Source organism: Panicum virgatum, chromosome 7K, assembly GCF_016808335.1.
Source record: "Panicum virgatum strain AP13 chromosome 7K, P.virgatum_v5, whole genome shotgun sequence".
NCBI lineage: Eukaryota > Viridiplantae > Streptophyta > Magnoliopsida > Poales > Poaceae > Panicum > Panicum virgatum.
Window position 1 is genome coordinate 9,958,688 of NC_053142.1, and position 27,204 is coordinate 9,985,891.

The following is a 27,204-nucleotide window of genomic DNA, read 5'->3' on the forward strand; positions in this document are numbered from 1 at the left end:
AACTTCTGCAGAGTGTAAAACTGATATATCAGCCGTGCTCATGGTTAAGGGCGGCTTGGACCCTCACATGATTAATTTAACTTAAAGATAAAATTAAATCATTTTCTGGTTATTTCTTGTGGTCTTTCTGAGTATCAACCATAGGTGAACTCATCCTTACTTACTGCTACTTAGAAGGATAATGTGTTTAAAGTGTTCCGAAGATGATGCTGAGCTCTAGGCGTACGCAACCCCCAGTCGATTGCCTGTGAAGTTTAAAGCCTTCGTTTCTAGGATAACCTGTATAACTCTGATAGTTTTTTAATTATTTTATCTATCTTTTTCGTGATACTGTGATACTGTTACTGATTATTCACTTATGATGTCTCTATATGTATGAAACTTGATTCTGGCATACATATAGTTATTCATTCGATTTTTTCTTAAAACCGGGTGTGACACAAGGCAACCCCAGGTTGGCCTGAGCCGCCTTCCCGGGGTTGACCCGGGGTCACCCCGGGACAAAGGGGCCCACGAGGGCGCCCGAGGCCACCCCGGATTACCCCGAGACGCCTCGGGGCGCACCCTGGGGGGCTTCCCACCCCGGGATGCTACAGGACGCGCCCCGGGGTGCCTCCGAGCACATCCCGGGCACGTCGTGGCGGGCCCGACAACCTGTTTACTCAACTGACAGGAGACAGGATAAGCTGGAGGCCGGCACCCACCATACGAAGGGGAGCGTTCACACAGTTAGAGGCATGCAAGGAGAAGATTTGTAGTCTATAAATAGAAAGGTCCCAAAACTTGTAAGGGGATGGTATCCCAGAACACCGATAAGCTAACCAATCACAAGAACACAGGACGTAGGGTATTACACCCCAGGGCGGCCTGAACCTGTCTAAAAATCACTGTCTCACTCTTCCCCCGAGGAAGCCCTTGCTGCGTGTTACATCCCTGGCCGAATCTCTAAACGGGGGTTCCCACGAATCCCTGATAGCGGTACTCACCCACCGTCAGTGACCGTACAAGATATTAGTTGTCCAGGTTCTATTGGGATTTGTATTAATTTGTTCGGGTTCCGATTAGAATTTCGGACCGTAGAATCATTATATGCTTTAGAAATAGAAAATAAGTAGAGATAAGAAAATAAAATGATTTTTAATCGGTAAAGAAATGAACTCGGAAGACACTACGAGTAGGAAGCAGCGGTCAACAAATCTAGAAATTCCACTCGACATCGCCACGTCAGGGCGGCCACGAAGGCAAAGCACGGGCATAGCGGCCTTCCTCTGTCGCGTCCTTCCGCCCGAAGGAAGCGAACGAAAGCCCCCCAAAACAGCCTTCAACCGCGTCCGCGTCCGCCTTCTTCTCCTTCACCGCACACACAGGCAGGCTCCCGACGCGCCTCCGCCGGCCGCGCGCGGTTGCCCTGCCCTCTCTCCGCCGCTCCTCCACCGGTTTCGCCAAGTAAGTCGCCCTGCCTTTCTCGCCTCGCACGAATTCCGGGTCGATTTCGCGCTTAATCGAGCCCCAATCCGTCGTCCGCTCCACACATCCGATCCGTTCGAGTTCGCCATCCGCCCGACCCCTGTTCGGAGAAGGGAGCAAGTGGAGCGGTAGTTCGCTTCTTTGCGTCTGTGTGGTGTCCTGCGAATCCAATCTGTTCGCCGGTTCGATTTGTTGTGCTTTCCTCATTTTCCTGCGCGAAAGATTAAAAAAAACATATTGGGGGTAGTCTTGTGCTGACCAACTAGCTAGGCTTTCGGTTTGGTAATGGAGACGGCTCTTGGTGTATTGGAAAGCGAGGATCTTGAAAGTGAGGTTGGTGCTGTTCTTGAATTTAGAAGAACCTGACTGAGGCGATACTGATCTTACCAAGATTCCCCGATTGGTTGCATGTATTTTATTACTCGATGGTCCGTAGAGAAGTAGAGATCAGATAAGTTATGGATGCTAGGAAGGAATGGCAAAGTGCCTAGTTAGGATCATCCGTGGAAGCAACCCAGGAAATTTAAGATTTTTATGTCTCTGTTTATGTAACTCTGTGTGTTCTAACAATAGATGTAAACCATGGAATTTTATGTTTCACTGTGCATACTGCTTCTCATTTTCCTCCTCCTTGATGATCTATAGAAAATAAAGAAAAACAATGGTTTGGTATTTCTTTGCTTCTAGAAAAATCATCATCATTACCGTATTACAGTCAAACTGGTAAGCTGAATGTGCCTACCTGCTTGGTTACATCTCAATGACTGTAGTTGCTTACGCGCTACAGACGATTGTCTTGATTTGCATCGTCGCCTTTTTTCCACAGTGGACGATGGGCAAGTAAATCAGTTTACATATTTTGGACTGTTCTGTAATTGGACGTTGACTTCAATTGAATAGCTCATACTTCTGAGAGATGATCTATGCAATTTCTCATTATCTTTCTAGACTGCTGTAGTATGACTCCAGAATCATGTTGCACTCTTCTTTCATGTGCTGGGAATTTTTTGTTTATGAAGAAATGCCTAAGATCAAGCAAAAGTGTGTAAAAAAAAATTCTGCCTTAGCAGCATCATAAATAGCTCTGGTATACTTGCCTGTGTTTTATGTCACATCACGCTAGTGCTGTGCTATCTTCATTGATTTGTTGGCCACAAATATGTCAAGTTGATTGTGGATATCCTCATTGTTAACATTTTTTTTACCTCTGTTTTCTGCAGCCATGTATAATAACTATGGGAACCCTCCTGGGATGCAGATGCCACAGCAAAATTCTCAGCCTGGCCAGTTTAACAATCCATTATATGGTGCAAGCTCAGGTCTAATTAGATCTGGGCTAGGAGTATATGGGGAGAAGTTCTTGGATTCTAGTTCAGAATTCATGCAAAGCAATGTAAGGAGTCTCCAGTCAACCTTATCCTTGATATTTTCGTTCCTTGCATTCTCTCTAAATTATTGGTCCTGTTTTGTGCAGATCAATAGATACTTCTCCAACCCGCAGTATTACTTCCATGTGAATGATCAATATGTCAGGAACAAGTTGAAAGTTATATTGTTTCCATTCTTTCACAGGGTAAATCATCTTTCCTAATAACAGTGCATGTCAAACTGGTTTGTTGATGGTCTACTGACTACTGAAATAAAGTTCTGTTTCCCAATTATTCGTGCAGGGGCACTGGACTCGTATAAGTGAACCTGTTGGTGGGCGTTTGTCCTACAAACCTCCAATCTATGATATAAATGCACCAGATCTGTACATCCCTTTCATGGCATTTGGAAGCTTCATCATTCTTGCTGGTTTTACATTAGGTTTCATGGGAAAGTGAGTTGTTGACAGTCAATCTTCAGTTGCCAAATGATTATGACCGAATGTTCCTAATTTGATGTAACCGGTATTTGTGCAGGTTCACTCCAGAAGCTATAAATCTACAGTTTTCCAGGGCACTCATTGGATGGGCCTTCCAGCTCGTGATACTGAAAGGTTTGCTCTACTCAATGGGTGGTGGTGAGGTGCCACTTCTCGACTTGGTAGCATATGGTGGCTACTTATTTGCCGGGCTATCCCTTGCTGTTGTTGCAAGGCTCATATGGGCATACTCATATTACATCATGATGCCATGGATGAGCCTGTGCATGGGAGTGTTCCTGGTGAGGACAATGAAGAGGGTGCTTTTTACAGAGATGAGAAGCAGTGAGAGGCACTCATCGCGACAGCATTACTTCCTTCTCTTCATGGCAATAGCACAGTTTCCCCTGTTCTTCTGGCTTGGCAGCATAGGTGCATGATACAGTTGCCTGTTTGTTTTAGTTTTGTGGTTCACATTACAAGTGATATTTTGGTATTTGAATGTGTTGTAAAAATAGTTGGAGAATGATCTCAACAACTGAAGCAGTTTGAGCATCAACAGTATGTTATTGACCGACTGTATAGATCAAGAGTGCTGCTTGTGAAGTTATATGTGATGCTTCCCAGACTTAGTTTCTGCTATCAACCAGTTTTTATCGGTAGGCCTCTTTAGTTTTGTGCCTTTTAAACTACTTACTATAATTCTCTGTCTTAAATTGAAAACTTTTGAGATATTTCTAACGTTAACATTAAGAACACCTTAAGAATATTTGGGGCGTTTACTGCTGACTCCATCCCAAATTATTAGTCAATTTGATTTTCTAGATATATAGATTTTACTTTGCACCTAGATACAACACCTTTAGATATGTAACAAAAACTATACACCTAAAAAAGCTAAAACAACTAATAATTTGAGATGGGGAGAGAGTAGATTATAAATTTATAGTTAATAGAAAACTTGGATTCTTTAAACTAGATGAAATTGTGTACGTTTGTTCGGCCCACATTAAACTTAGAATGCTGCCTGAGCTGTCCCAGCAAGTTAATCCTTGAGGCTGTTGCTATTGTCAGATTAGCAGATACACTTTACGTGGAATAGATTGACAACAAAAATATCAAAATACCAACCATAATGCTTTCGAAAAAATGGCACATTGCCAAACAATATTTTAGTACTTAGTTACAAATTAGAAGCCAAACAAACTTTTCAGATTTTCCATTTTCATATGCAAAAGCACAGATGCATTTCAGCCTCCATCGGTGAACAACCAAATTCTAATAGACTTCGAAGTATTCAACAGCCATTGGGGATCCGTCAAAACATATATCACAGAAGTAGCAGGAATTTAAAATCATGTGCCAGGTGCCCACGTTGCAAGTAAAATGGTAAGATAATGTGAATGGTAGATGAGAACTTGTCATCTTAGAAGCCCGGCATTCCTTGTAGGCTGCAAATAAAATTCTAGTCAAACATTACATTATTATATCAGCCGCACTCCTTTTCGTCGTCATCACAATCATATTGCATCCACCATCTTGGTTACTGACTTGCGGTGGCTTGCAAAGACCCATCAAGCTTCGTAGCAGCTAAGACCGCTTGTTGATCATCCTCTGAAAGAGAAAACAATTCAGTTATAGGCAAAGGTAGATACAGGGTAAAACTGTAAGAGCAATGTCAGAAACAGATAGCTGGTTTCATAATTATTTTTATTGTTTGTTTATTTTAGCTGAGCAATGCATATCATAACGTCAATCTTTGATATCAAAGAGAACAGAAAAGGCGATGCAACAATGCTATTCAAAGATGGAACCTGTGCAGCACATAAAATGCAAAAATATGTTTCCTTCTCAATGGAAGCGCTAGGACAGAACATGGCAAATTTCTGGTGCGAACAGCTAGTGCAGGGAAACCAGTCCACAAATCTCTTAAATTTCATTGCACCCTTGGTACGCTGTTCTATAAGAACCCTCTCAGTCTCAGCATGTTTCAGGTACATTTCCTCAAGAGTTAATACTTAATAGTTCAGTGCAAGGGGCCTTAACATATCTGCCAGTGGGACAAGCAGTTAAACATATAGCACAAAGTACCAAGTTTCCAAAAAGCTGAAGCTATAGTCAACAACATCAGAGCTTTTTGGGATGGGCTAGAGATGAAACCCAAAATGAGTGACTAATAGATAAATATTAATAGCAAGGTAAAACTGCAAAAGAACTGAAGGTATAGCAGCAGAAAAGTTCTTCAAGAATCTAATGTTGTGGACACATAGCACTGCCAGAAAAAAATCAATACCCTCCAGTTTGCACATAATAGTTATTACCACAAGATAGAACAATTTCCAATTTGGATATCATTGGCTAAGAAGCTTGGATATTGATCTAGATCCTTGATGTTAATAAACAATTTAACAAACTAACAGGAATACATTCATAGTTGAAAAAGAGAGATGCATATCACAGGGCACCATGGACCTGTTGCTATTATTGCCTTTAAGCAGCAGCAGCTGCTGGTAAATTAGTACTTACTGATTACTGATGCATGAACAGGATCATATTGGTTGATGACACATAATATTTGCCACATACTATAACATAACAGTGCAACCAAATTATTTGGAAATGATTAAACCCAAATTAATCACTTCCCAATTGGTTTCAACTAACCAATGTTTCAAATTCGAAATTCCAAACCATTCAGTACTATATCCATAGAAATCTTTGTCATTATCACATTATTAGGCATTTTAAGAGGAATTAAAAATTATTTATGACATACAAAGCATGAAGTCAATATGCTAGGTCATTGCGACGGAGTACAGACCCAAGTTAAAAATTAGTTAAATTGTGAGCTGCAAGAAAAATTCGAAACAATGGTTCCAATTTCTGGAACAACAGAAGAGGGAAAAATCGGAGCCTGAATCAACTAAATTCTTTTCACAAAGTAGTGCATTAAGAACCTCAAATGCGACAGCAACCATGTCAATTCACTGAAATATCGCAATTGAGAACCCTAATGGGAAATACAAAGAATCTAAGCACAGTTTTCAGAGTGACTATTTACATAACAAAACATGCATAGTTCACATAATACAAAAACGGACTGGAACAGCACCACCCTGATAATAGGCAAAAGAAAACTTGGCCCTTTGGTTCTCCCTCCAACATTCAAAAAAGAGATAAAAATTCTTTGTGCAGAACATAGAGATACAATAGAATATAAAAATGGTTTCATCCATATTATTTATTCCCTCCGTCCCTAAAAGAATGTCGCTCTAGAAAAACTTAAAAATTAGCAAAAGTGTTAACTGACCTTGCTTGTTAGCCATATTTGGCACTTAAGTGACTGCCGCATGCACATGCGGATACTAAATGGGGTAGTACTGACAAGAATTGTGGGAAAAATTTTGAATCACAAAATGACTTCCGTAGAGATGGAGTACCAAATATAAAAAGATGATATCGATTATATATAGTTTTCAAACAACGCAATAATTTTTCCTTCTCTATCCAAATAAGCATGTAAGAATTGAGTCCAATATCAGGAAAAAATATCCTAAGTTCCTAGTACAAATCCAGACCTAATACAGAATTACAGATTGAGCAAAATACTTGAAGAAAGCCACAGCATGTAGGAAATTTGATTGGTAGAATGTTTTTCAGTCAACCCTACCCCCACCAACACTCCCACCCACTCACTCCACCACTAACCCCTGTTTAGGATGCATACTGTCCTTTTGTTCATGTTATAGGGTTTTGAGAAGAGGCTACCTATATCTTCCACAAATAGCCCTAACTCGTATAAAGTATAGCGCATGAAATGAAATAACTTTGGTAAGAATAGACTAATTTTAATATGAGCATGTGGTCATCTTGTGTTTTCACTTAATAGTGTGTATTAAGTCTACAACATCAGATGAAACAGAATTGAGGGGATATTTCAATCCGAACTCAAGACAAGAATCTGGAACTAGCCGAGTATTATTCCTTAGTCACCAATCCATATTTAAATCCATGTGATGAATGAATCTGATCCAAATCTGCTTTATACAATGGGTGCAGTTTGGTACTACTGCTGTCCAATCCTTTTGAATTCCAAATTACACCCACAAAACAGGGACGGCTAGAGAAATGCAGAACACAGCATCCAACAATCAGTTTCAAAAGATTGCCACCTTACTAGTTAGTCGATAGAAACTTATGACGATGACAAATTTTATCTCCTAGCACTGAAAAATGAATTTGGCTATTGCTACAGAGAATATATGACGCTTGTGTGCCCACATTAAACCACACTGAAGTGCAAAAGTCCAAAATGGCGAATAAGTAATCTGCATACTTCAAACCAACGAAAAGATGTATATATTTGTAGGAAACAAGAAGTTCACACACCTCACTGCTGAGCTAGAGCGCCACTTAAGGTGGTCAAAGTGCAATTTATCTTTGTGCCAACGTCCCAAAATCACAATCCCAACCAGGGCAGCTGCAACCACCACAGACCAGATAGCATTTGTTTCCTTCGCTTGGTGATACAGGCATGTCATGTGCTTCTTCAACCAGCATTTACATGAAGCACCAGCATCATGGCTCTTCCTTTCTGCAGGCTTTGAAGGCTGGCCCAATTTTTCATCAGAACCATCACCAGCCTCATTGTCATCATCATGAGCAACAAAGCCATGCCCATCATCTTCAGCGTGAGATGAACCATACCCAGGAACATCATCTCTCATCTCTGCATCAACAGAGAGGTTTCTCCCTTCATCATAGAACTGAACTCTCTCAGACCCAGCATCGTTCTTGATACTATAATCTTCCACACTGGTACTAGCTTCCTGCACATCTTTCTCAGGCTGTATCTCATCAAAACTGGTCTGTATTGGCAGGTTCTCGTGCTCACTGGGCGGAAACACAAAGTGATCAGACATGAGCAATGTGTTGGATGAACTGCGCTCTTCATTGACAGGCTTTGGTTCCGTTCCAGCAGGCCCGGGCGCTGCTTCATAGGCAGATGCTGTGAGAGTCACCACTTCCCAGTCTGCCCCACGCGGGGTGCTTCCCTCTCGCACCTCTTTTTCGTTATCAGCCATATCCACAAATCTGATGTGTCATTTATTGAGAGGAAAAAGAATCAGCAATTTGATTTGCAGAAAGATGATGTGATTGATTACATAAAAACCAGATAGCCAACACTACATTACAAAGCAAGTCGCGGTCATCAAGCCTTGCGAATAGGAGACAGGAACTGGATGGAGTTCATACATTGACTCATCGAGAAGCAAACATTACAGAGCTAGCGAATTTCACACTCCTGAACCAACTAAGGTGATTTGACTAGGACTAAAGCACAGCTATGCCTATCGGAGAAATCTGCACTAGGGACTCCCCATCAACAATCCAATTTTAGCCTGAGAGGGTCTCAAAAGAAGAAAAAACGATCTAATCTAAGCAACACGAATGCTAGAGCCACTGGCAATCCAATCTATCATCGCATCCACCCACATCTTAGTACCTCACTCACGAAACAGACGAACTTGACCAAGAGGAACCATGAACGGCGACAGCTTACCGCTGACCTCGGCCCTGTTTGGAACCGCGTTTTCCGCGTTCGCGATGAAACTTTCGCGAGATAAGCGGAATAATCCCACCGAACACCCTGCGACGGATGCGCGACTGGGAGAAGCCCGCGGTATGGAGTCCGAAGAAATCAACTGTCCGCCCGCGATTTCAAAAAGCGGCCGCGGAGCCGCGTTCGCGTAAACGCGACGGGCGATTGTACGTCGCGCCTCCAAACAGGGCCCTCGTCCCTTAAGAGCAACTCCAGTAGAGTGACTAAATTTGAGTTACTAAAACTCATTTTAGTCACTCACTTTTTAAGTTTAGTCACTCAAAATGTAGTCTCTACTCCAGCAGCACCGACTAAATAGACTAAAAAATGGTGGGCCTTACTTTTGGTAGTCTAAGTAGAGGGTGACCAAATTGAAGGGGTGGGAGAGGAAATTTAGTCACCACCTCATTTTAGTCACCCAAATAGAAGCCCTGCTGGAGATGAAAATGTGAGCAAAATGACTAAAATATGGGTTTAGTCACCCAAATAGAGGCCTGCTGGAGTTGCTCTAAAGCCTCCAAACCAAACCAGGGGATTAAAGCCACCAAACCAGATGCCCCCCAGCCCCCACGGATCTCGCGCGCTCGACGCTCTCTCAAGTACAGGAACAGTATGGACGGACTAGTCGCCCCAGCAGCGGGAACGAATCCGCAACTAGGACTTCACAGCAGCTAAGGTTTTGGAGTCCAGGGGTCTCTCACGGACGCCGCGGGCTACAGCACAGCGAGCGAGATCAGTTGAAGCAAGGCAGGTCGGCAGGGCTTACCAGCAGAGACGGCTCTCCGGTAGGGGAGGAGGCGGAGAGCGAGACGGTGCTGGGCGCCGTGTGCTCGGGTTGGGGGGAGGGAGTTGGGGCCGGGAGGAGGAAGAGGTGTGGGAGGGGATCAGATCAAACCGCCATGGGTGGGAGAGGCGGACAAGGCAGGAAAGGAGAGAAGTGGTGGGAAGGGTGAGGAGGGTGGGGTACACGACGCTGACAGGCGGGGCCCGCAGTCCATGGGTTAGGCTCACGCGTGCGTGCTTGCTTCGTCCTGCCAAACCAGCCAGCAGCACGTAGGCGGCCTGGAAACGTCTTCCCAGTACACAAAGCGTAAAGCCTATGGGGCTGTTTGGTTGGGTGGACAACCCCCAACCAAGCTCCAATAGACCAACCAGCTGTTGTTTGGATGGCTGTTTACGCCCTATTTGTTTCAAGAGACTTATGCAAAAGTCTCAGAGATTTATGGGTCTAAAAAACAAATATGTGGGACTTTTTTAGGGCTAAAAGTCTCTTAGAGTCTAAAATAAAAAAAAAGACTCGAGGAGCTTATTGGGACTTTTTTGCTAGAATTCCATCCTAGCCCCTGTGGTCCCCTCCACCCTCACCCCCTCCCTCCCCCGGCGGTTTGCATGCATGCATGGAGATGGTGCCCCTGCGGTCCCCCCTCACCCTCATTTACTGCAGATTAGGGGCACTTTTGTACTTTGTGAACTTCATTTAATGATCTTTAGTCCCTCTAGTCTCTCAAACCAAACAGGATGAGACTTATAATTTTAGTCCAAGGACTAAAATAAGTCCAGAGACTTATAGTAACCAAACAGGGTCTTAGGCCTCTTAGCCTGGCCACCGTTGTGCAAAAGGAGGCCTCTGGCCTAGCTCCAGGGAAACGCCCGAATTGGGCATACTATCAGGGCCATGCTCTAGCTAGCGCGTGGGCGGGGGCCGAGTTGGCTCGGCGGGTACAGGCGGGGCTCTGCGTGGCCCTTGTATATAACACGGGATGACCCTCTAGGTTTACGCTTTTCCCGTTCATTGGAGCCTTCCTGCTACCCTCATGGAGTCGTGGTTCGCGGGGCTGTTCAGGGATGAAAACGGCCGGGAACTACACGGAAGTGTACACAGGTTGTAGGTTATTTCTAGGATTACACTGTTTCATACTTAAATTATTTATTGCAGATTATTTTTTTTTGGTCATTTCTTCTAATGGCTTCGATGAAGTATGATCTTCCATCTCTGGACCACGACACAAGGTTCACTCTATAGCAAGTCAAGATGAGAGCTATATTGATTCAGGCTAAAGTAAATGATGCTCTTGATAAATTCGGTAACAAAGATTCAAAGTCTTGGACCGATGAGGAGAAGAGGAAAGATCGTAAGGCCTTGTATCAAATTCAACTTCATCTCTCAAATAATATTTTGCAAGATTGTTTGCAAGAGAAAACTGTAGCTACTTTATGGCTCAAGTTAGTCAATTTGCATGTATAAGGATTTGACAAGGAAGATGCATATAATACGCACAAGCTATAAGAGGGTGGTTCTGTGCTTAATCATCTTTCGGTATTCAAGGAGATCATTTCTGATCCACAGTCTATGGAGGTAGATTATGATGATGAGGATTTGGCTCTTATTCTTTTGTGCTCTCTGCCTATTTCTTTTGCAAACTTCAGAGATACAATATTATACAGTCATGATACTCTAACGCTTGATGAGGTTTGTGAGGCTTTGCAAGCTAAGAAAAAGATGAAACGAATGGTGTCTTTTGAATGTTCTACTTCCAACGGAGAAGCTTTGTCTGTTCGTGACAGGACACAAAAGAAGTCAAATAAGTCTGCTTTATGGCTCAAAGTCAAGAGAAAAGGATGATAAATTCTGCAAGTATTGCTAGAAAAACACTCATTTCATATATGAGTGTATTAAATTGAAAAACAGAGAAAAGAGAGTTGGCACATACAGACCGAAAGGTAAACCCAATGAAGGAGGTAATGCTTTTGTTGCTACCGATGGTAGTTCTGATGGTAATGAGGTTCTTGTCGCTTTTGCTGGATGTGCAAATAGTGGTGATGAATGGATTCTTGATTCCACTACATCTTTTCATATATGCATTAATAGAGATTGGTTCATCAGATATGATTCTGTTAATGGTGGTTCTGTTAAAATGGGTGATGACAGTCCGTGTCAGATTATCGTTATTGGTTCTGTTTAGATTGAGATGCATGGTAGTATTATCAGACCTTTGACATATGTGAGGCATATTCCAGATATGAGAAAGAATCTTATTTCTATTTAGATTGAGATGCATGATGGTATTATCAGACCTTTGACATATATGAGGCATATTCCAGATGAGAAAGAATCTTATTTCTTTGAGTACTCTTGATGGCAAAGGCTACAAGTACTCCAGTGGAGATGGGGTTTTGAAGGTGTCGAAAGGCTCTCTTATTGTCACAAAAGGTGATTTGAAATCTGCCAATCTATATCGTCTTTGTGGTACTACAATTACAGGTGATGCTGTTGTAATTTCTAATTCATTATCCAGTTTTGATGCTACTAATCTTTGGCATATGTGTCTTGGGTATATGAGTGAACTTGGTTTGGCAATGTTGAGCAAGAGAGGACTTCTCGATGGGCATAGCATCAGAAATTGGATTTCTATGAGCATTGTGTGTTTGACAAACACAAGAGGGTGAAGTTTAATACCTCTACTCATACAAGTAAAGGTATTCTTGATTATGTGCATTCTGATTTATGGGGACCATCTTGCAAGCCTTCTCTTGGTGGTGCTCATTATATGTTGACCATAATTGATGATTATTCTAGAAAGGCATGGCTTTATTTCTTGAAAGGTAAATCAGAAGCATTTTTAGCATTTAAAGAGTGGAAGGTTATGATTGAGAATCAAACTGAATAGAAGGTTAAAAAACTTCGTACTGATAATGGGATGGAATTATGTTCTAAAGAATTTAATGCATATTATAACTATGAAGGCATTGTTATACACTACACTGTTCCTTATACACCCCAATAGAATGGTGTAACTGAGCGTATGAACAGGACTATCATATCTAAGGTTTGTTGTATGTTGTCTAATGCTGGTTTGCATAGACGTTTTTGGGCTGAAACATAGACGTTTTTGGGCTGAAGCTGCTTCCACTGCTTGCTATCTTATTAATCATTCACCCAGTATTGCTATTGATAAGAAAACTCCAATTGAGGTATGGTCTGGTTCTCCAGCTGATTATTCGCAATTGAGAGTTTTTTGTTATACTGCTTATGTTCATGTTGATAATGGTAAATTAGAGCCTGCAGCTGTTAAGTGTATTTTTTTGTTAAAAATCTGGTGTTAAAAGCTATAAATTGTAGAATCCACAAATCCAAAAGGTTGTGATTAGTAGAAATATTATCTTTAATGAGTCTGTTATGTTACCTGACAACCTATCTACTGATGCTCCTGTTGAGAAATCAAGTGTGCAGGTTGAGCATTTTCTTAATGTTCATAACACACCAAATAATAATAATGCTGCTGTTCATGATGCACCTATTATTGATGATCCACCAGATGTTGTTGATTAGTCTATTGCTGAGCATTCTTCTCCAGTTGTGCAACCTCCACAACATTATATTGCAGCTAATAGGGCCAGAAGGGCTCCTAAACCAGTTAAAAGATTGACCGAAAAATGCAATGTTGCTTATGCTTTGAATGTTGCAGAAGATATTGAAGGTGTTGCAGAACCTTTCAATTATTCTAAGGCTATCACTTCTGCTGATTGCAACAGTTGGTTAACCGCTATGCAAGATGAGATGGAGTCAATTGAAAAGAATGGTACTTGGGATTTAGTCAAATTGCCTAAGGATAAAAAGTTTGTCCATTGCAAATGGATTTTCAAAAGAAAGAAAGCTATGTCTCCAAGTGAGCCAGCAAGGTATAAAGCAATGTTGGTTTCTAAAGGCTATAGTCAGATTTCAGGTATTGATTTTAATGATGTCTTTTCTATAGTTGTGAAGCATAGTTATATTCGCATATTACTTAGTATTGTTGCTATGCTTGATTATGAACTTGATAAATTAGATGTTAAAACTGCTTTCTTACATAGAGAGTTTGAAGGGGACATTTATATGAGCCAACCTGAAGGTTTTGTTGTTCCTGGAAAAGAAAATCTTGTTTATAGATTAAAGAAATCTCTTTACGGCTCAAAACAATCTCCTAGGCAATGGTGTTTGGACTCATTTATGCTCTCTTATGGTTTTAAGTGGTTTGATTATGATAGCTGTGTCTATTTGAAGACAGTCAATGGTTCAGCTATTTATTTACTTCTTTATGTTTATGATATGTTGATTGCTGCAAAAGATAAATCAGAAATAGCTAAATTAAAGGCACAATAGAATAAAGAATTTGAGATGAAGGACTTGGGTGCAGCTAAGAAAATTCTTGATGTGGAAATTATCAGACACAGAAATTCTGGTATGTTATACCTCGGCTAGTGAGGTTATATTGAAAAGGTTCTTCGTCGTTTTAATATGTATGATGCAAAACCAGTGAGTCCTCCATTAGCTGCACATTTTAGATTATCCTCAGCTTTATGTCCAGTGTCAGATGATGATATTGAGTACATATACAGAGTTTCATATTCGAGTGCAGTTGGTTCTCTTATGTATACCATGTTCTGTTCTCATCGTGATTTATCTCATGCATTGAGTGTTGTCAGTAGATACATGGCTAATCCTGACAAATAACATTGGAATGCAGTTTAGTGGATCTTCAGATATTTATGAGGTACTTCTAGTGCTTATCTGCGGTTTGGGAAATCTAGAGACGGACTTGTTGGTTATGTCGATTTTGATTATGCTGATGATTTGAATAAGAGGAGGTCTCTCACTGGTTATGTTTTCACTATTGGTGGTTGTGTTGTTAGTTGAAAAGTAAGTTTGCAGGCTATTGTTGCTTTGTCCACTATTGAAGCTGAATATATGGCTATTTCGGAAGCTTGTAAAGAAGCTATTTTGTTGAGAGGTTTATACTCTGAACTTTGCAGGGTTTCTTCTTGCATTACTATACATTATGATAGTTAAAGTTCTATTTGTCTTACCAAAGATCAGATATTTCATGAAAGAACAAAGCACATTGATATGAGATATCATTTCATTCGAGGGGTTGTTGCTAAAGGTGATGTTAAAGTATGCAAGATAAGTACTCATGATAATCCTGTTGATATGATGACTAAGCCTGTTCTTGTAGCTAAGTTTGAGTTATGCTCAAACTCGGTTGGTGTTTAAGTTTAAGTCCTAGTACCTTTTTGCGTCAGCGATTATTTATTACTGAAGTGAGTTCATTGATGATACTTTATTTGCTACAAGATGGAATTCGCCTTAAGGTGGAGTTTGTTAGATGTAATCCGAATTATAACATTTGTCTTGTGGGGACACCTGGAAGACCCATGGTTCGGGTTATGTGATTAGCATATTTGTTTCCGTGTTTGACTGTAGTCAATTTAGTCCACCCTATATATACATCTTGTAAGCCGCACGGGAAGAGTGGACCACTCATTGTATTCCCTGCATCTTTTCATTATAGTGAAGATCGCCGATTGGCACCCGTGGTTTTTTCCTGCAAAGGTTTTCCATGTAAAAATTGTATCTCGTGTTTGATCTTGTTTTCGCATTATTTGCTAACATTCACAAAAACTACCCACCTATCACCCGCTACATAACTTATAGGTTCCTTTATTTCCTTCCTACCGATTCCCCTCCCCCGTCCACCGCGGGTGCATCTCGGCTCGGGCCTGGCCGCCAATCTCCGGCACGTGGTGACGAGTTCAGTTCGCACGGCCCACCGTCGCCCAAGTGCAAGGAAGCAACACTGGTGCTGGAGTGGAATCCCCATTGCGTCGTCTGTTGACGGCCATTATTTCACGTTCTGACCGTCAACTTCTCGGAATAAATTGAGCTTTACACTATGTTCCATTCATATTTTATTTAATTCTAACTAGTTTCACAAATTTTGGATGGGTTTTGATTTCAGGTGAACAAGTATTAAAAATGGGCGAAATTGGGTGAAAACCCAGGTCGACCGGCCTATCCTAGGCCGGCCGGCCTGGCACCCCTACACAAGTTGTCACGTCTTCGATCCAGGGGCAATGTGACACGAGTATAATGCCTCTGAGTCATGGATTGATTGTCGGTTTGATCGAATGGACTGAAAGGCATTGGCATGGATCAAAGGACCCACAAGTCAGCTTAAACTCAAGTGCAAATCAGTGATCCACCTCCCTAGACAAATCTTGAGCGTGCAGTGAAATGTCGGAGCAATGGAGGGCCAAGATGTGCCAGAGAGAGGTCGACCGACCTAGCACGTGCGCGCGTTGAAATCAAGCAACTCACACCGACACCAGGAGGAGATCAGGAGCGTCCAGGAGAAGGCTGTAGCAGCACCGTCTAAATTAAACCGGCTTAAATGCACTAACCATTATCTTAATACTTAATCAAGTTGCAGTGCACTTAAAACGATGTAATTTGACAGGCTGTCGGGTAAATCCCGATTAAACTACTATACTCCAGGATCACAATTGCACTAGTAGACCCGTACGAAGACGAGCACAGGTGATCAAGCATACAGAAAACCTCAAATTAATTTACAACACAAATTTTACATAAAAGGTTTGTAAACAAATGACAGAGTTTAAATACACAGCGGAAGTTTAAAAATCGAGTTCGAAATACAATACGGTAACCACGAGGACGATACAAGGTGAGCTCCACATCCTGCCCACCGATGTGATGCCAACCTGCCTGATCTTCACGGGGAAGACGGGACCCACTCGACAGTCCACCCAAGAGGAAGTGGTTGTCCAATCCAGGACGCACAGACCTCCTCGAAGTCAGCGGAGAGACAACCAGCTCAAAGGGGTTACAACAACAACCCTGAGTATACTAATACTCAGCAAGTCTTACCCGACTATGGTATATGCTTAGCCGACTCCTAGACATGCAAAGCTATTTGGCTCTGGAGTTGTTTTGCTGAAAAGCTACTAATAGTGGATCCTTACTTTCAGTATTTTAGCTCAAGTTTATTATACAAATACCGACTAGATTTGCCTGAACACCTAGAGCACGCATGGTTGATCACATTATCTTTTCAGAGTACCACAACCATACCTCATATTCTCAACTTTCCATTTCCAATTCCATCATTTACTATGATGTGACAGAGAGATCAAGGTTCTCATATCCGCGAGTCACGGCGAATCGATTCGATTTAACCTTGCAAGGTAGACCTAACCAACACGACACATGTAAACCCCATCGGGCCACACGCATCAACTGTTTCCATCGTTACCACGACATCTGAATCGCGCCTGCTAAAACCCAGGTGTTGGGCCCCTCACGGTGAACTCCCAGAGAACCCGAAGGTGGCATCCATCCAACACCCGCCAACTCCCACACCCAGCGTAGCAGGTAGGGATTCAAAGTATCATTGTAAAGCGGTACACAGCTTACCGGTTTCGACTACCTCCTACTTCCGGCATGTGGTTAGTACTGTTCAATACTCGATCAGTAGTGCCAACAACGGTACGGTCCTCATTCAATACAGGCGGAGACTCACTTTCCATACCTTCCATATCCATAACCAAATTCACCTCCGCCCGGTCTCCATTTTTCCTTTCTTTCCCAAAGATTCATTCTTTAGCAACCCTTTCATAAGTAACAAGGACCTATATCTCGCGAGTGACAGGAATCACTCAACTTCTACCGAATTCTGATTAAGCATTGCAGTACTAACGACATGTACACTAGTAGAGACTCATAGGTACCTAGGGATAGACATGCATACTAGGGTTTCATTCAACTCCTAGAAAACTTAATGCACAATACATTAAATAATAACATTTAATACTGAAAGTAGGGGTTATGATCTGGGGCTTGCCTTGCAAGTCAGCAGGGTTAGTGACTTCTTCGGGGGCTTGATCAACGACTTCTCCTGGCTACAGTTCTCCTGCGGAAGGCTCCTGGACCGGCTCGGCAATCAGCTCGTAGGCGACTTCGGTTTCAGCATCTATACGAATAAAATATGCCATGCATGAGACTCATAAAATGATGCAATGAAATGCAACACCCGCAACTAGAAGCATAGGCATGACCGATAAACAGCACTCTCCAAACTACGGTCCAAGGAATGGTGTAGTGCTGAGATGGGGTTTCGGTTGCTAATTCCTTTTAGCCTGAAGTGTCTCCCTCACAGAAGACTGGAGTTGCCCTTGAGCAAAACAAGCTCAATTCCAACTAGAAAAATGTAGTTCCAGGCTTTAATTGCTCTTAAACAAGAACCAGCAAAACTATCTAGCAAAAGTAATGAAACTCTCCATTTCATGGTTCTATCAGATAGAGCATGAAATTACGAAGCTAATGCAACTTGTTTTGCCTTTTTACTAATTTTCTCGGATTTTCTACGAATTTTGGAAGATTTCAGCCAAAATAAACAATAAAGAAAATATAAAAAGGGGGGCTGACAGCCGGGCCCCACATGTCAGTGGGTGCCGGCCCAGCTCCCAGTTCCCCCTCCCCTCCCCTGTTTTTGCCCGTGCTGGGGCCATGGCCGTGGCCACGACGGCGGCGGCCGACCGGCGGCTCGCCGGCGGCGCGGCCTAGCCCACCCACATCCGAGGCAGCCCGACGGGACCGGCACAGGGCGGAGCAGGGGCGGCCACGGGGAGGCGCAGAGGGGGCGCTCCCGCGGCAGCGCAAGCAGGGCGCGCGGCGGCCCGCGGCGTTCCGGCCCGGCCACGGCCGGCCGGCGGCGGAGGCGGGGTGAGCCCGCGACCAGGGGCTCAGGCGGCCCTTGGGCGTGCAGCCGCGCAGCTGGAGCCCGTGCGGAGGCAGCCTATGGCGGGCGCAGCGGCGGCGCTCGGGCGGCCGCGGCAGCACGGCACGTTCCCGGCGTCAGTGGCGCTTGAACTCAAGGAGAAAAAGGCCGGGGAGGTGGAGTAGAGCACGATGAAGCTCACCACTACCTTGAATCGGGTCGAGAAGGGGCGGAAATGGGCCGGACAGGGGAGCTCCATGGCGAGATAAGGGCGGCGGCGATGTGCTGCGGCAGGAGCTTCAATTCCCGGTGAGGGAAAGCTCACCGGCAGTGGAGAATGGGTCTTGGAGCAAGAGGACTTCGAGCTCTACCTATCGGTGGGTCAAATCGGGGTTGGGGATGGCCGGACGGGGAAGCTCCGCAGCGAGCTCGGCGGGACGGCGACCATGGCGTGCGGCGGTACCTCTTGGCAAGCTAGCAGGGCTGGGAAGCTCGGGTTCGGGATGAGGGCGATAGGGAAGAAGCGAAAACGAAATTGGCCTCGACTGGAGCTTAAGCGGTGACGAGACTCACCGGCGCAGTGACGCGTGGAGTCGCCGGCGATCGGTCGCGGCGAGCACAGTGGAGATACAGGGAGGAACAGGGTTTGATTTTGACCATTTTTGACTCGTGTTTGACCACCCAAAGCTCAAAATTTGATATAGGAACTTGAAATTTGGCCAAAATAAAAGTTGTAGAGGAAAAGAAGGTCTACAACTTTCGTTTTGGGTGAAAATTGATTTGAGGCTCGGATCAAGGAAAAAAACATAGACGAACACGGCTAAAACAATGTTTAACACGCGAACTCGGTTAACGCTAATGACGCGCTTAAGCCATAATTAGCGATTAAACACGTGATTAGCGAGCACGATTAACACAGGGGTGTTACAGCCCTTCCCCCTTAAAAGAATCTCGTCCCGAGATTCACGCACGATAGAATGCATAAGGTGAATTACCTGAATGAGCGTTTAAGAAATCTGGATACTTGGATCTCCGGAATTCTTCTTTCTCCCAAGTAGCCTCATCTTCCGAGTGGTTGCTCCATTGAACTTTGTAGAATCGGTTGGTTGTGCGACGAGTAACTCGATCCTTGCGATCAATAATCTTGATAGGATGCTCAGGATAAGTGAGATCAGACTCTAATTGAATTGAGTCGCTATCAACAGTTTTAGTCGGAACTCTAAGGCACTTTCTGAGTTGTGATACATGAAAGATGTTATGAATTGCAGAGAGATTTGCTGGCAGATCCAATCGGTAAGTCACAGGACCGCATTTTTCCACAATTGGATATGGACCAATGTAGCGGGGAGCTAACTTTCCTTTTATTCCAAACCTTTGCACGCCTTTCCAAGGTGATACTTTTAAATAGACATGGTCACCGACTTCAAAGGCGAGTGGACTACTCCTTTTATCCGCGTAGCTCTTCTATCGAGACTGTGCGATCTTCAAGTTCTCTTGGATAAGACGAACTTGTTCTTCGGCTTCTTGAACTATGTCGGGTCCAAAGATAGTTCTTTCACCTGCTTCAGACCAATTCAGAGGTGTTCGACATCGACGACCATATAGTGCTTCAAATGGTGCCATTTTGATGCTTTCTTGATAACTATTGTTATAAGAAAATTCATCTAATGGCAAGCATTCATCCCATTTCTGCGGGTAAGCTAAGACACAAGAACGGAGCATATCTTCTACAATCTAATTTACTCTCTCTATTTGGCCATCTGTTTGAGGATGATAGGCTGAACTGCGAATAAGATGGGTCCCCAAACAAGCATGTAGTTGCTCCCAAAAGCAAGCAACGAACTGGGTCCCTCGATCTGATATGATGGTCTTTGGCACACCATGTAAACACAATATGCGATCCATGTACAACTCAACATACTTCTTTGCTCGATAGATAGTTTTAACTGGAAGAAAATGTGCTGATTTGGTAAGGCGGTCTACAATGACCCAGATCGAATCATAACCCTTTTGAGTTCGAGGTAAACCGACTATGAAATCCATGCTGATATCTTCCCATTTCCATTCAGGTATACTTAAAGGCTGTAGAGTTTCAGCCGGCCTGAGATGACTAGCTTTGACTCTCCGGCATATGTCGCATTCTGACACATATTTGGTTATTTCCCTTTTCATCCGGATCCACCAAAATTGTTGTTTCAGGTCTTGATACATTTTGTTGCTACCAGGATGGATGGATAGTCGTGAGGTATGAGCTTCATCAAGAATCTGCATTCTGAGCTCAAAATCTTTAGGCACCACTAATCGGCTCTTAAACCATGGTACATTCTCACTAACTTGGTGGAAACAATTTACTTTCGGATCTCCTTCTGAGATTCTTCTCTGAATTTCCTTTACTCCTTTATCTTTCTTTTGTGCTTCGATGATCAGATCACGAAGAGTAGGAGTGAGTTCTAGATGGGCTAATGTGCCATGTGGTACAATGCTCAAGTTCAACTTTTCCATTTCAAAGCAGAGAGACTCACTTAATGGTATAGCCGAAAGACAATGATAGTGAGCCTTGCGACTTAGTGCTTCCGCAACTACATTTGCCTTGCCAGGATGATAATGTACTTCGAGCTCATAATCTTTAATCAACTCGAGCCATCGTCTTTGACGCATGTTCAGATCTACTTGAGTGAAAAGATATTTGAGGCTCTTGTGATCTGTATAGATATTGCAGAGTGTACCGATAAGATAATGTCGCCAGATCTTCAGAGCATGGACTACAGCTGCTAATTCAAGATCATGTGTAGGATAAATTTCTTCATGACGCTTGAGTGATCTAGAAGCATAAGCAATCACCCAATTTTCCTGCATCAGGACACAGCCAAGTCCTGTGCCTGAGGCATCATAGTAGACATCAAATGGCTTTGCAGTATCAGGTTGGGCCAAGATTGGAGCCGAAGTGAGAAGTGTTTTCAATTTCTGGAAGGCTTCCTCACATTGATTACTCCAATTGAACTTGACACCCTTTTTCAGAAGCTCAGTCATAGGTTTAGCTATTCTGGAGAATTCCGGAATGAACCGACGATAATAACCAGCTAAACCCAGGAAACTGCAGATTTGAGGAACTGAAGTCGGAGCTTCCCAATCCAGTACATCTTGCACTTTGCTGGGATCAACAGAAATACCTTCAGCGGATATGACATGACCTGACATGACCTAGAAATGGAACTTCTTTCAGCCAAAAGTCACACTTGCTGAATTTGGCATATAGCTGATGTTCTCTGAGACGCTGAAGTACAATATGAAGGTGTTGAGCATGTTCTTCCTCATTCTTGGAATAGATTAAAATATCATCAATGAATACCACGACGAACTTGTCTAACTCCGGCATGAATACCGAATTCATGAGGTACATGAAGTAAGCTGGAGCATTGGTTAATCCAAAAGACATAACCAAATACTCATAAAGACCATATCGAGTGGAGAAGGCTGTTTTTGGTATATCAGATGGTTTGATTTTGATTTGATGATAGCCAGATCGAAGATCTATCTTTGAGAATACCTTAGCACCAGCTAATTGATCAAAAAGAAGATCAATACGAGGAAGAGGATACTTATTTTTGATTGTGACCGCATATTAGGGTCGATAATCCACACATAACCTTAACCCATGATCCTTCTTCTTTACAAACAAAGCCGGACAACCCCAAGGTGAGGTACTTGGTTGGATAAAACCTTTATCCTGCAGCTCTTGCAACTGGATTTTCAATTCAGCCAACTCACTTGGAGTCATTCTATAGGGCCTTCGAGATATTGGTGCGGTACCAGGTTGTAATTCAATAACGAACTCAACATCTCGATCTGGAGGCATACCTGGCAATTCCTCCGGAAACACATCGGAGTATTCACAAACCACAGGAATTCCTTCTAAATGTTTCCCTTCCACATGATAGACTGTACTTTCTGGGATCTTGTAACGAGAAAGATGAACATCCATTGAACCATATGTAGAAGAGTTTAACCGAATGATGCGAGAAGTGGTATTAATGATAGCACCGTGCTTTTTCATCCAACTCATTCCAAGTATGACATCTATCCCTTGACTTGGAAGGACAATGGGAGTGATCGGGAAATTTTTCCCACCCAAGTTAAGAGTCACATTCCGAACTACCCTGCCGGTAGTTAACCGTGTGCCCGGTGTCTGAATAATGTAGGGTCTTTCTAAGTATGTTACTCGTAATTGATGTCGAGCAACACATGCTTCACTGATAAAGGTATGGGATGCTCCAGAATCAAATAACACAGTAGCAGGGCAGTGATCAATGGAAAACATACCAGCCATCACTTGAGTACCCTCAGGAACATCCTCCAGTGTTGTGTAGTTCACACGTCCGGTTTTAGCAGGTACGATCTTTTTCTTCTGATCTTGCTGACTGGAACCTTGACCCAATGCGGGAGTCTTGTAGTTATTCTGCCTAGGTAGCATAGGGCAGTCACGTGCGAAGTGCTCCAGATTACCATAGTTGTAACAGGGGTAGCTGTTGGGGCGTGTAACTTGTGGCACTAAAGGCCTCTGCCCCTGCTGCGGTGGTAGAAGATGTGGTGCCCACTGCTGCTGTTGCTGTGGTGGCCTAACGACCCAATGACCTTGCTGCGGAGGGCGGTTTGGAGCCTACTGAATCCCTGTCAGAACCAGCTTGTACCTCTAGGGTGCATTGCTAGAGGACCCCACAGGTGCCTTTCTTTTCTTGTCAGCCTTGTGTGCTAGCGTGGCATCTTCCTGAATGATGGCCTTATTAACTAGCTCAGTAAAATTGTCACCTGTAGTGAGAGCTAGCTTATCCTGAAACTTTGTATTGAGTCCCCTCCTGAAGCAATCTTGCTTCTTTTCATTAGTATCCACATGATAACCACCATATTGAGCTAACTGATTGAAAGTTTGGGCGTATTGAAGAACAGTTTGACTTCCCTGCTTCAGCGCTAGGAATTCTGCCATCTTTCTTCTCATCAAGCTAGTAGGGATATGGTGGGCTTTAAAAGCTGCCACGAACTCATTCCAGGTGAGACGCATACCAGCGGGAAGTAGAGCCTGGTGATTAACCCACCATATCTTCGCTGGGCCTCTCAGTTGTTGCACTGCAAAGGCGGCCTTGTCTACTTCTGTGCAGTTGAGGATACTGAACTTGTCCTCAATGGTACGAATCCAGGCATCGGCTTCAAGGGGATCATCTGCCTTGTGGAACAGAGGTGGTTGGGTGGCTAGAAAACCGATGTAGTCAGTTTCTGCTGGTGGTGTTTGTCGGCCTCTGTCAACATTGCTTTGCACCAATCGCCTCAACAATTCGGTTTGCTCATTGCGATCGGTGACAAGGGCCGCAATAGCCTGAGCCAAGGAGGGAGGTGGTGGTGGCTGTGCTCCTTGACCCCTATTTCCACGGTTAGCAGCGTTGTTATTGCCCATATGCAAAAGCACCATCTCTTGGTTAGCCATTCCGCTATCGGGACTAATCCATGCAAATAAAGAATGTGCATAATTAATATGAACACACAGCATGAATCGTTTCCTTCGCGATATGGTTCACCAAGAGAACAAAATGGCTTGCTTCAATTGGAAACCGTATCTATTCGGATTTGAACAGTAGGTTGGTAACTCGGCTAGCCACAAAGTTGTAGTCCTAAGGTTGCACAACTATTAACTACGAAGCGACCAACCAACTCGAATATTCAAGATGCATGCACGTTCTATCGTTCTCACCCAAACAATTACCAAAATATGGTATACGAGGACGACTAGTGGCACAAATACGTACTCTCCCTATATATATACTAGTCATTCCTACGATCAAGGATTTCATAACGCGCTTGACGTGGTTAGTTTACCTGCAGCAGAACACAAAAGACAGATATAAAACCACTTCTGAACCCTTCGTGCCAGCACTCACGAACGGCCCCCATGTGTCCTACGCCACATGGGTAACGCATATGCAGTTTCCCACATATTCACACATACATTACCATCCACTATAGAGATGGCACCCAAACGTTCAACGCTGAATGGGCAGCGCTGCATACATTACCGAAGCAACATATTCACTTCCCGTACAAATCGTCTTACGGGACACCCAAGGGTACACGTGTCCCAAGGTACATGGTTATGACCAACTACATAACGAGTCTTCACCTCGTAACATTGCCTTACGAGATGGCCGTGATCACAATCACACGGTAAGAAATCTGCACTCCATATCAGGCGGCAGATAGCGACAGGCTCGTTTGAATTGAGCCTTATCACCTCCTCGTATGCTCAACATACGGGACCCGCGCACGTATGAAACACGTGAGCTATTCTAAGGACTATCAGAATACTTACCTTGCTTACCTCAGCGAAGGTGCGTCGTTACAGAATAGTAGTTGTGCATAAATGTAAGGTTTAACGAGAAGTAAATGCTGGAAGTGCTGGAATAAAATAGATACTTAGATGCCACCGAACTTATAACACATAATTAGGGCATACGAACTATCTATCCTATTCCTTAGCGCATCTAGCGTCAACTTTTCGAAAAACCCGAAAGTTTTTACAAAACAAGAGTTGCTTAACTTAATTAAGCACGCAAGTAATCACCCCCAGTGCAATTTAGCTCTGATGCCAGCTGTAGCAGCACCGTCTAAATTAAACCGGCTTAAATGCACTAACTATCATCTTAATACTTAATCAAGTTACAGTGCACTCAAAACGGTGTAATCTGACAGGCTGTCGGATAAATCCCGATTAAACTTCTGTACTCCAGGATCACAATTGCACTAGTAGACCTGTACGAAGATGAGCACAGGTGATACAAGCATACAGAAAACCTCAAATTAATTTACAACACAAATTTTAGATAAAAGGTTTGTAAACAAACAACAGAGTTTAAATACACAGCAGAAGTTTAAAAATCGTGTTCGAAATACAATATGGTAACCACGATGACGATACAAGGTGAGCTCCACATCCTGCCCACCGATGTGATGCCAACCTGCTCGATCTTCATGGGGAAGACGGGACCCACTCGACAGTCCACCCAGGAGTAAGTGGTTGTCCAATCCAGGACGCACAGACCTCCTCGAAGTCAGCGGAGACACAACCTGCTCAAAGGGGTTACAACAACAACCCTGAGTATACTAATACTCAGTAAGTCTTACCCGACTATGGTATATACTTAGCCAACTCCTAGACATGCAAAGCTATTTGGCTCTGGAGTTGTTTTGCTGAAAAGCTACTAATAGTGGATCCTTACTTTCAGTATTTTAGCTCAAGTTTATTATACAAATACAGACTAGATTTGCCTGAACACCTAGAGCACGCATGGTTGATCACATTATCTTATCAGAGTACCACAGCCATACCTCATATTCTCAACTTTCCATTTCCAATTCCATCATTTACTATGATGTGACAGAGAGATCAAGGTTCTCATATCCGCGAGTCACGGCGAATCGATTCGATTTAACCTTGCAAGGTAGACCTAACCAACACGACACATGAAAACCCCGTCGGGCCACACGCATCAACTGTTTCCATCGTTACCACAACATCTGAATCGCACCTGCTAAAACCCAGGTGTTGGGCCCCTCACGGCGAACTCCCAGAGAACCCGAAGGTGGCATCCATCCAACACCCGCCAACTCCCACACCCAGCGTAGCAGGTAGGGATTCAATGTATCGTTGTAAAGCAGTACACAGCTTACCAGTTTCGACTACCTCCTACTTCCGGCATGTGGTTAGTACTGTTCAATCCTCGATCAATAGTGCCAACAACGGTACGGTCCTCAATCGACACAGGCGGAGACTCACTTTCCATACCTTCCATATCCATAACCAAATTCTTCTCCGCCCAGTCTCCATTTTTCCTTTCTTTCCCAAAGATTCATTCTTTAGCAACCCTTACATAAGTAACAAGGACCTATATCTCGCGAGTGACAGGAATCACTCGACTTCTACCGAATCCTGATTAAGCGTTGCAGTACTAACGACCTGTACACTAGTAGAGACTCATAGGTACCTAGGGAGAGACATGCATACTAGGGTTTCATTCAACTCCTAGAAATCTTAATGCACAATACTTTAAATAATAACATTGAATACTGAAAGTATGGGTTATGCTCCGGGGCTTGCCTTGCAGGTCAGCAGGGTTAGTGACTTCTTCGGGAGCTTGATCAATGACTTCTCCTGGCTACGGTTCTCCTGCGGAAGGCTTCTGGACCGGCTCGGCAATCAGCTCGTAGGTGACTTCGGTTTCAACATCTATACGAATAAAATATGCCATGCATGAGACTCATGAAATGATGCAATGAAATGCAACACCCGCAACTGGAAGCATAGGCATGACCGTTAAACAGCACTCTCCAAACTACGGTCCAAGGAATGGTGTAGTGCTGAGATGGGGTTTCGGTTGCTAATTCCTTTTAGCCTGAAGTGTCTCCCTCACAAAAGACTAGAGTTGCCCTTGAGCAAAACAAGCTCAATTCGAACTAGAAAAATGTAGTTCCAGGCTTTAATTGCTCTTAAACAAGAACCAGCAAAACCATCTAGCAAAAGTAATGAAACTCTGCATTTCATGGTTCTATTAGATAGAGCATGAAATTACTAAGCTAATGCAACTAGTTTTGCCTTTTTAGCAAATTTCTAGGATTTTCTACGAATTTTGGAAGATTTCAGCCAAAATAAACAATAAAGAAAACATAAAAGGGGGGGCTGACAGCCGGGCCCC

The 27,204-nt window shown here is 43.4% G+C and overlaps 2 protein-coding genes across 2 annotated transcripts; one reads left to right on the forward strand and one right to left on the reverse strand.

Annotated features, from left to right (window-relative positions):
* Nucleotides 1-1,237: 1,237 nt before the first annotated feature.
* On the forward strand, nt 1,238-3,959 carry LOC120639756 (protein YIF1B-B-like). The gene is made up of 5 exons (XM_039915641.1): nt 1,238-1,446; nt 2,688-2,860; nt 2,942-3,040; nt 3,138-3,289; nt 3,372-3,959. Exons 2-5 carry the CDS (start codon nt 2,690-2,692, stop codon nt 3,751-3,753), a joined length of 804 nt encoding a protein of 267 aa, XP_039771575.1. The 5' UTR covers nt 1,238-1,446; nt 2,688-2,689; the 3' UTR covers nt 3,754-3,959.
* A 584-nt stretch (nt 3,960-4,543) lies between these two features.
* On the reverse strand, nt 4,544-9,891 carry LOC120639757 (ATG8-interacting protein 1-like). Its single transcript, XM_039915642.1, has 3 exons — nt 9,682-9,891; nt 7,703-8,407; nt 4,544-4,927 (listed from the first exon to the last, which is right to left on the reverse strand). Exons 2-3 carry the CDS (start codon nt 8,395-8,397, stop codon nt 4,921-4,923), a joined length of 702 nt encoding a protein of 233 aa, XP_039771576.1. The 5' UTR covers nt 8,398-8,407; nt 9,682-9,891; the 3' UTR covers nt 4,544-4,920.
* Between the last annotated feature and the right edge of the window lie 17,313 nt (nt 9,892-27,204).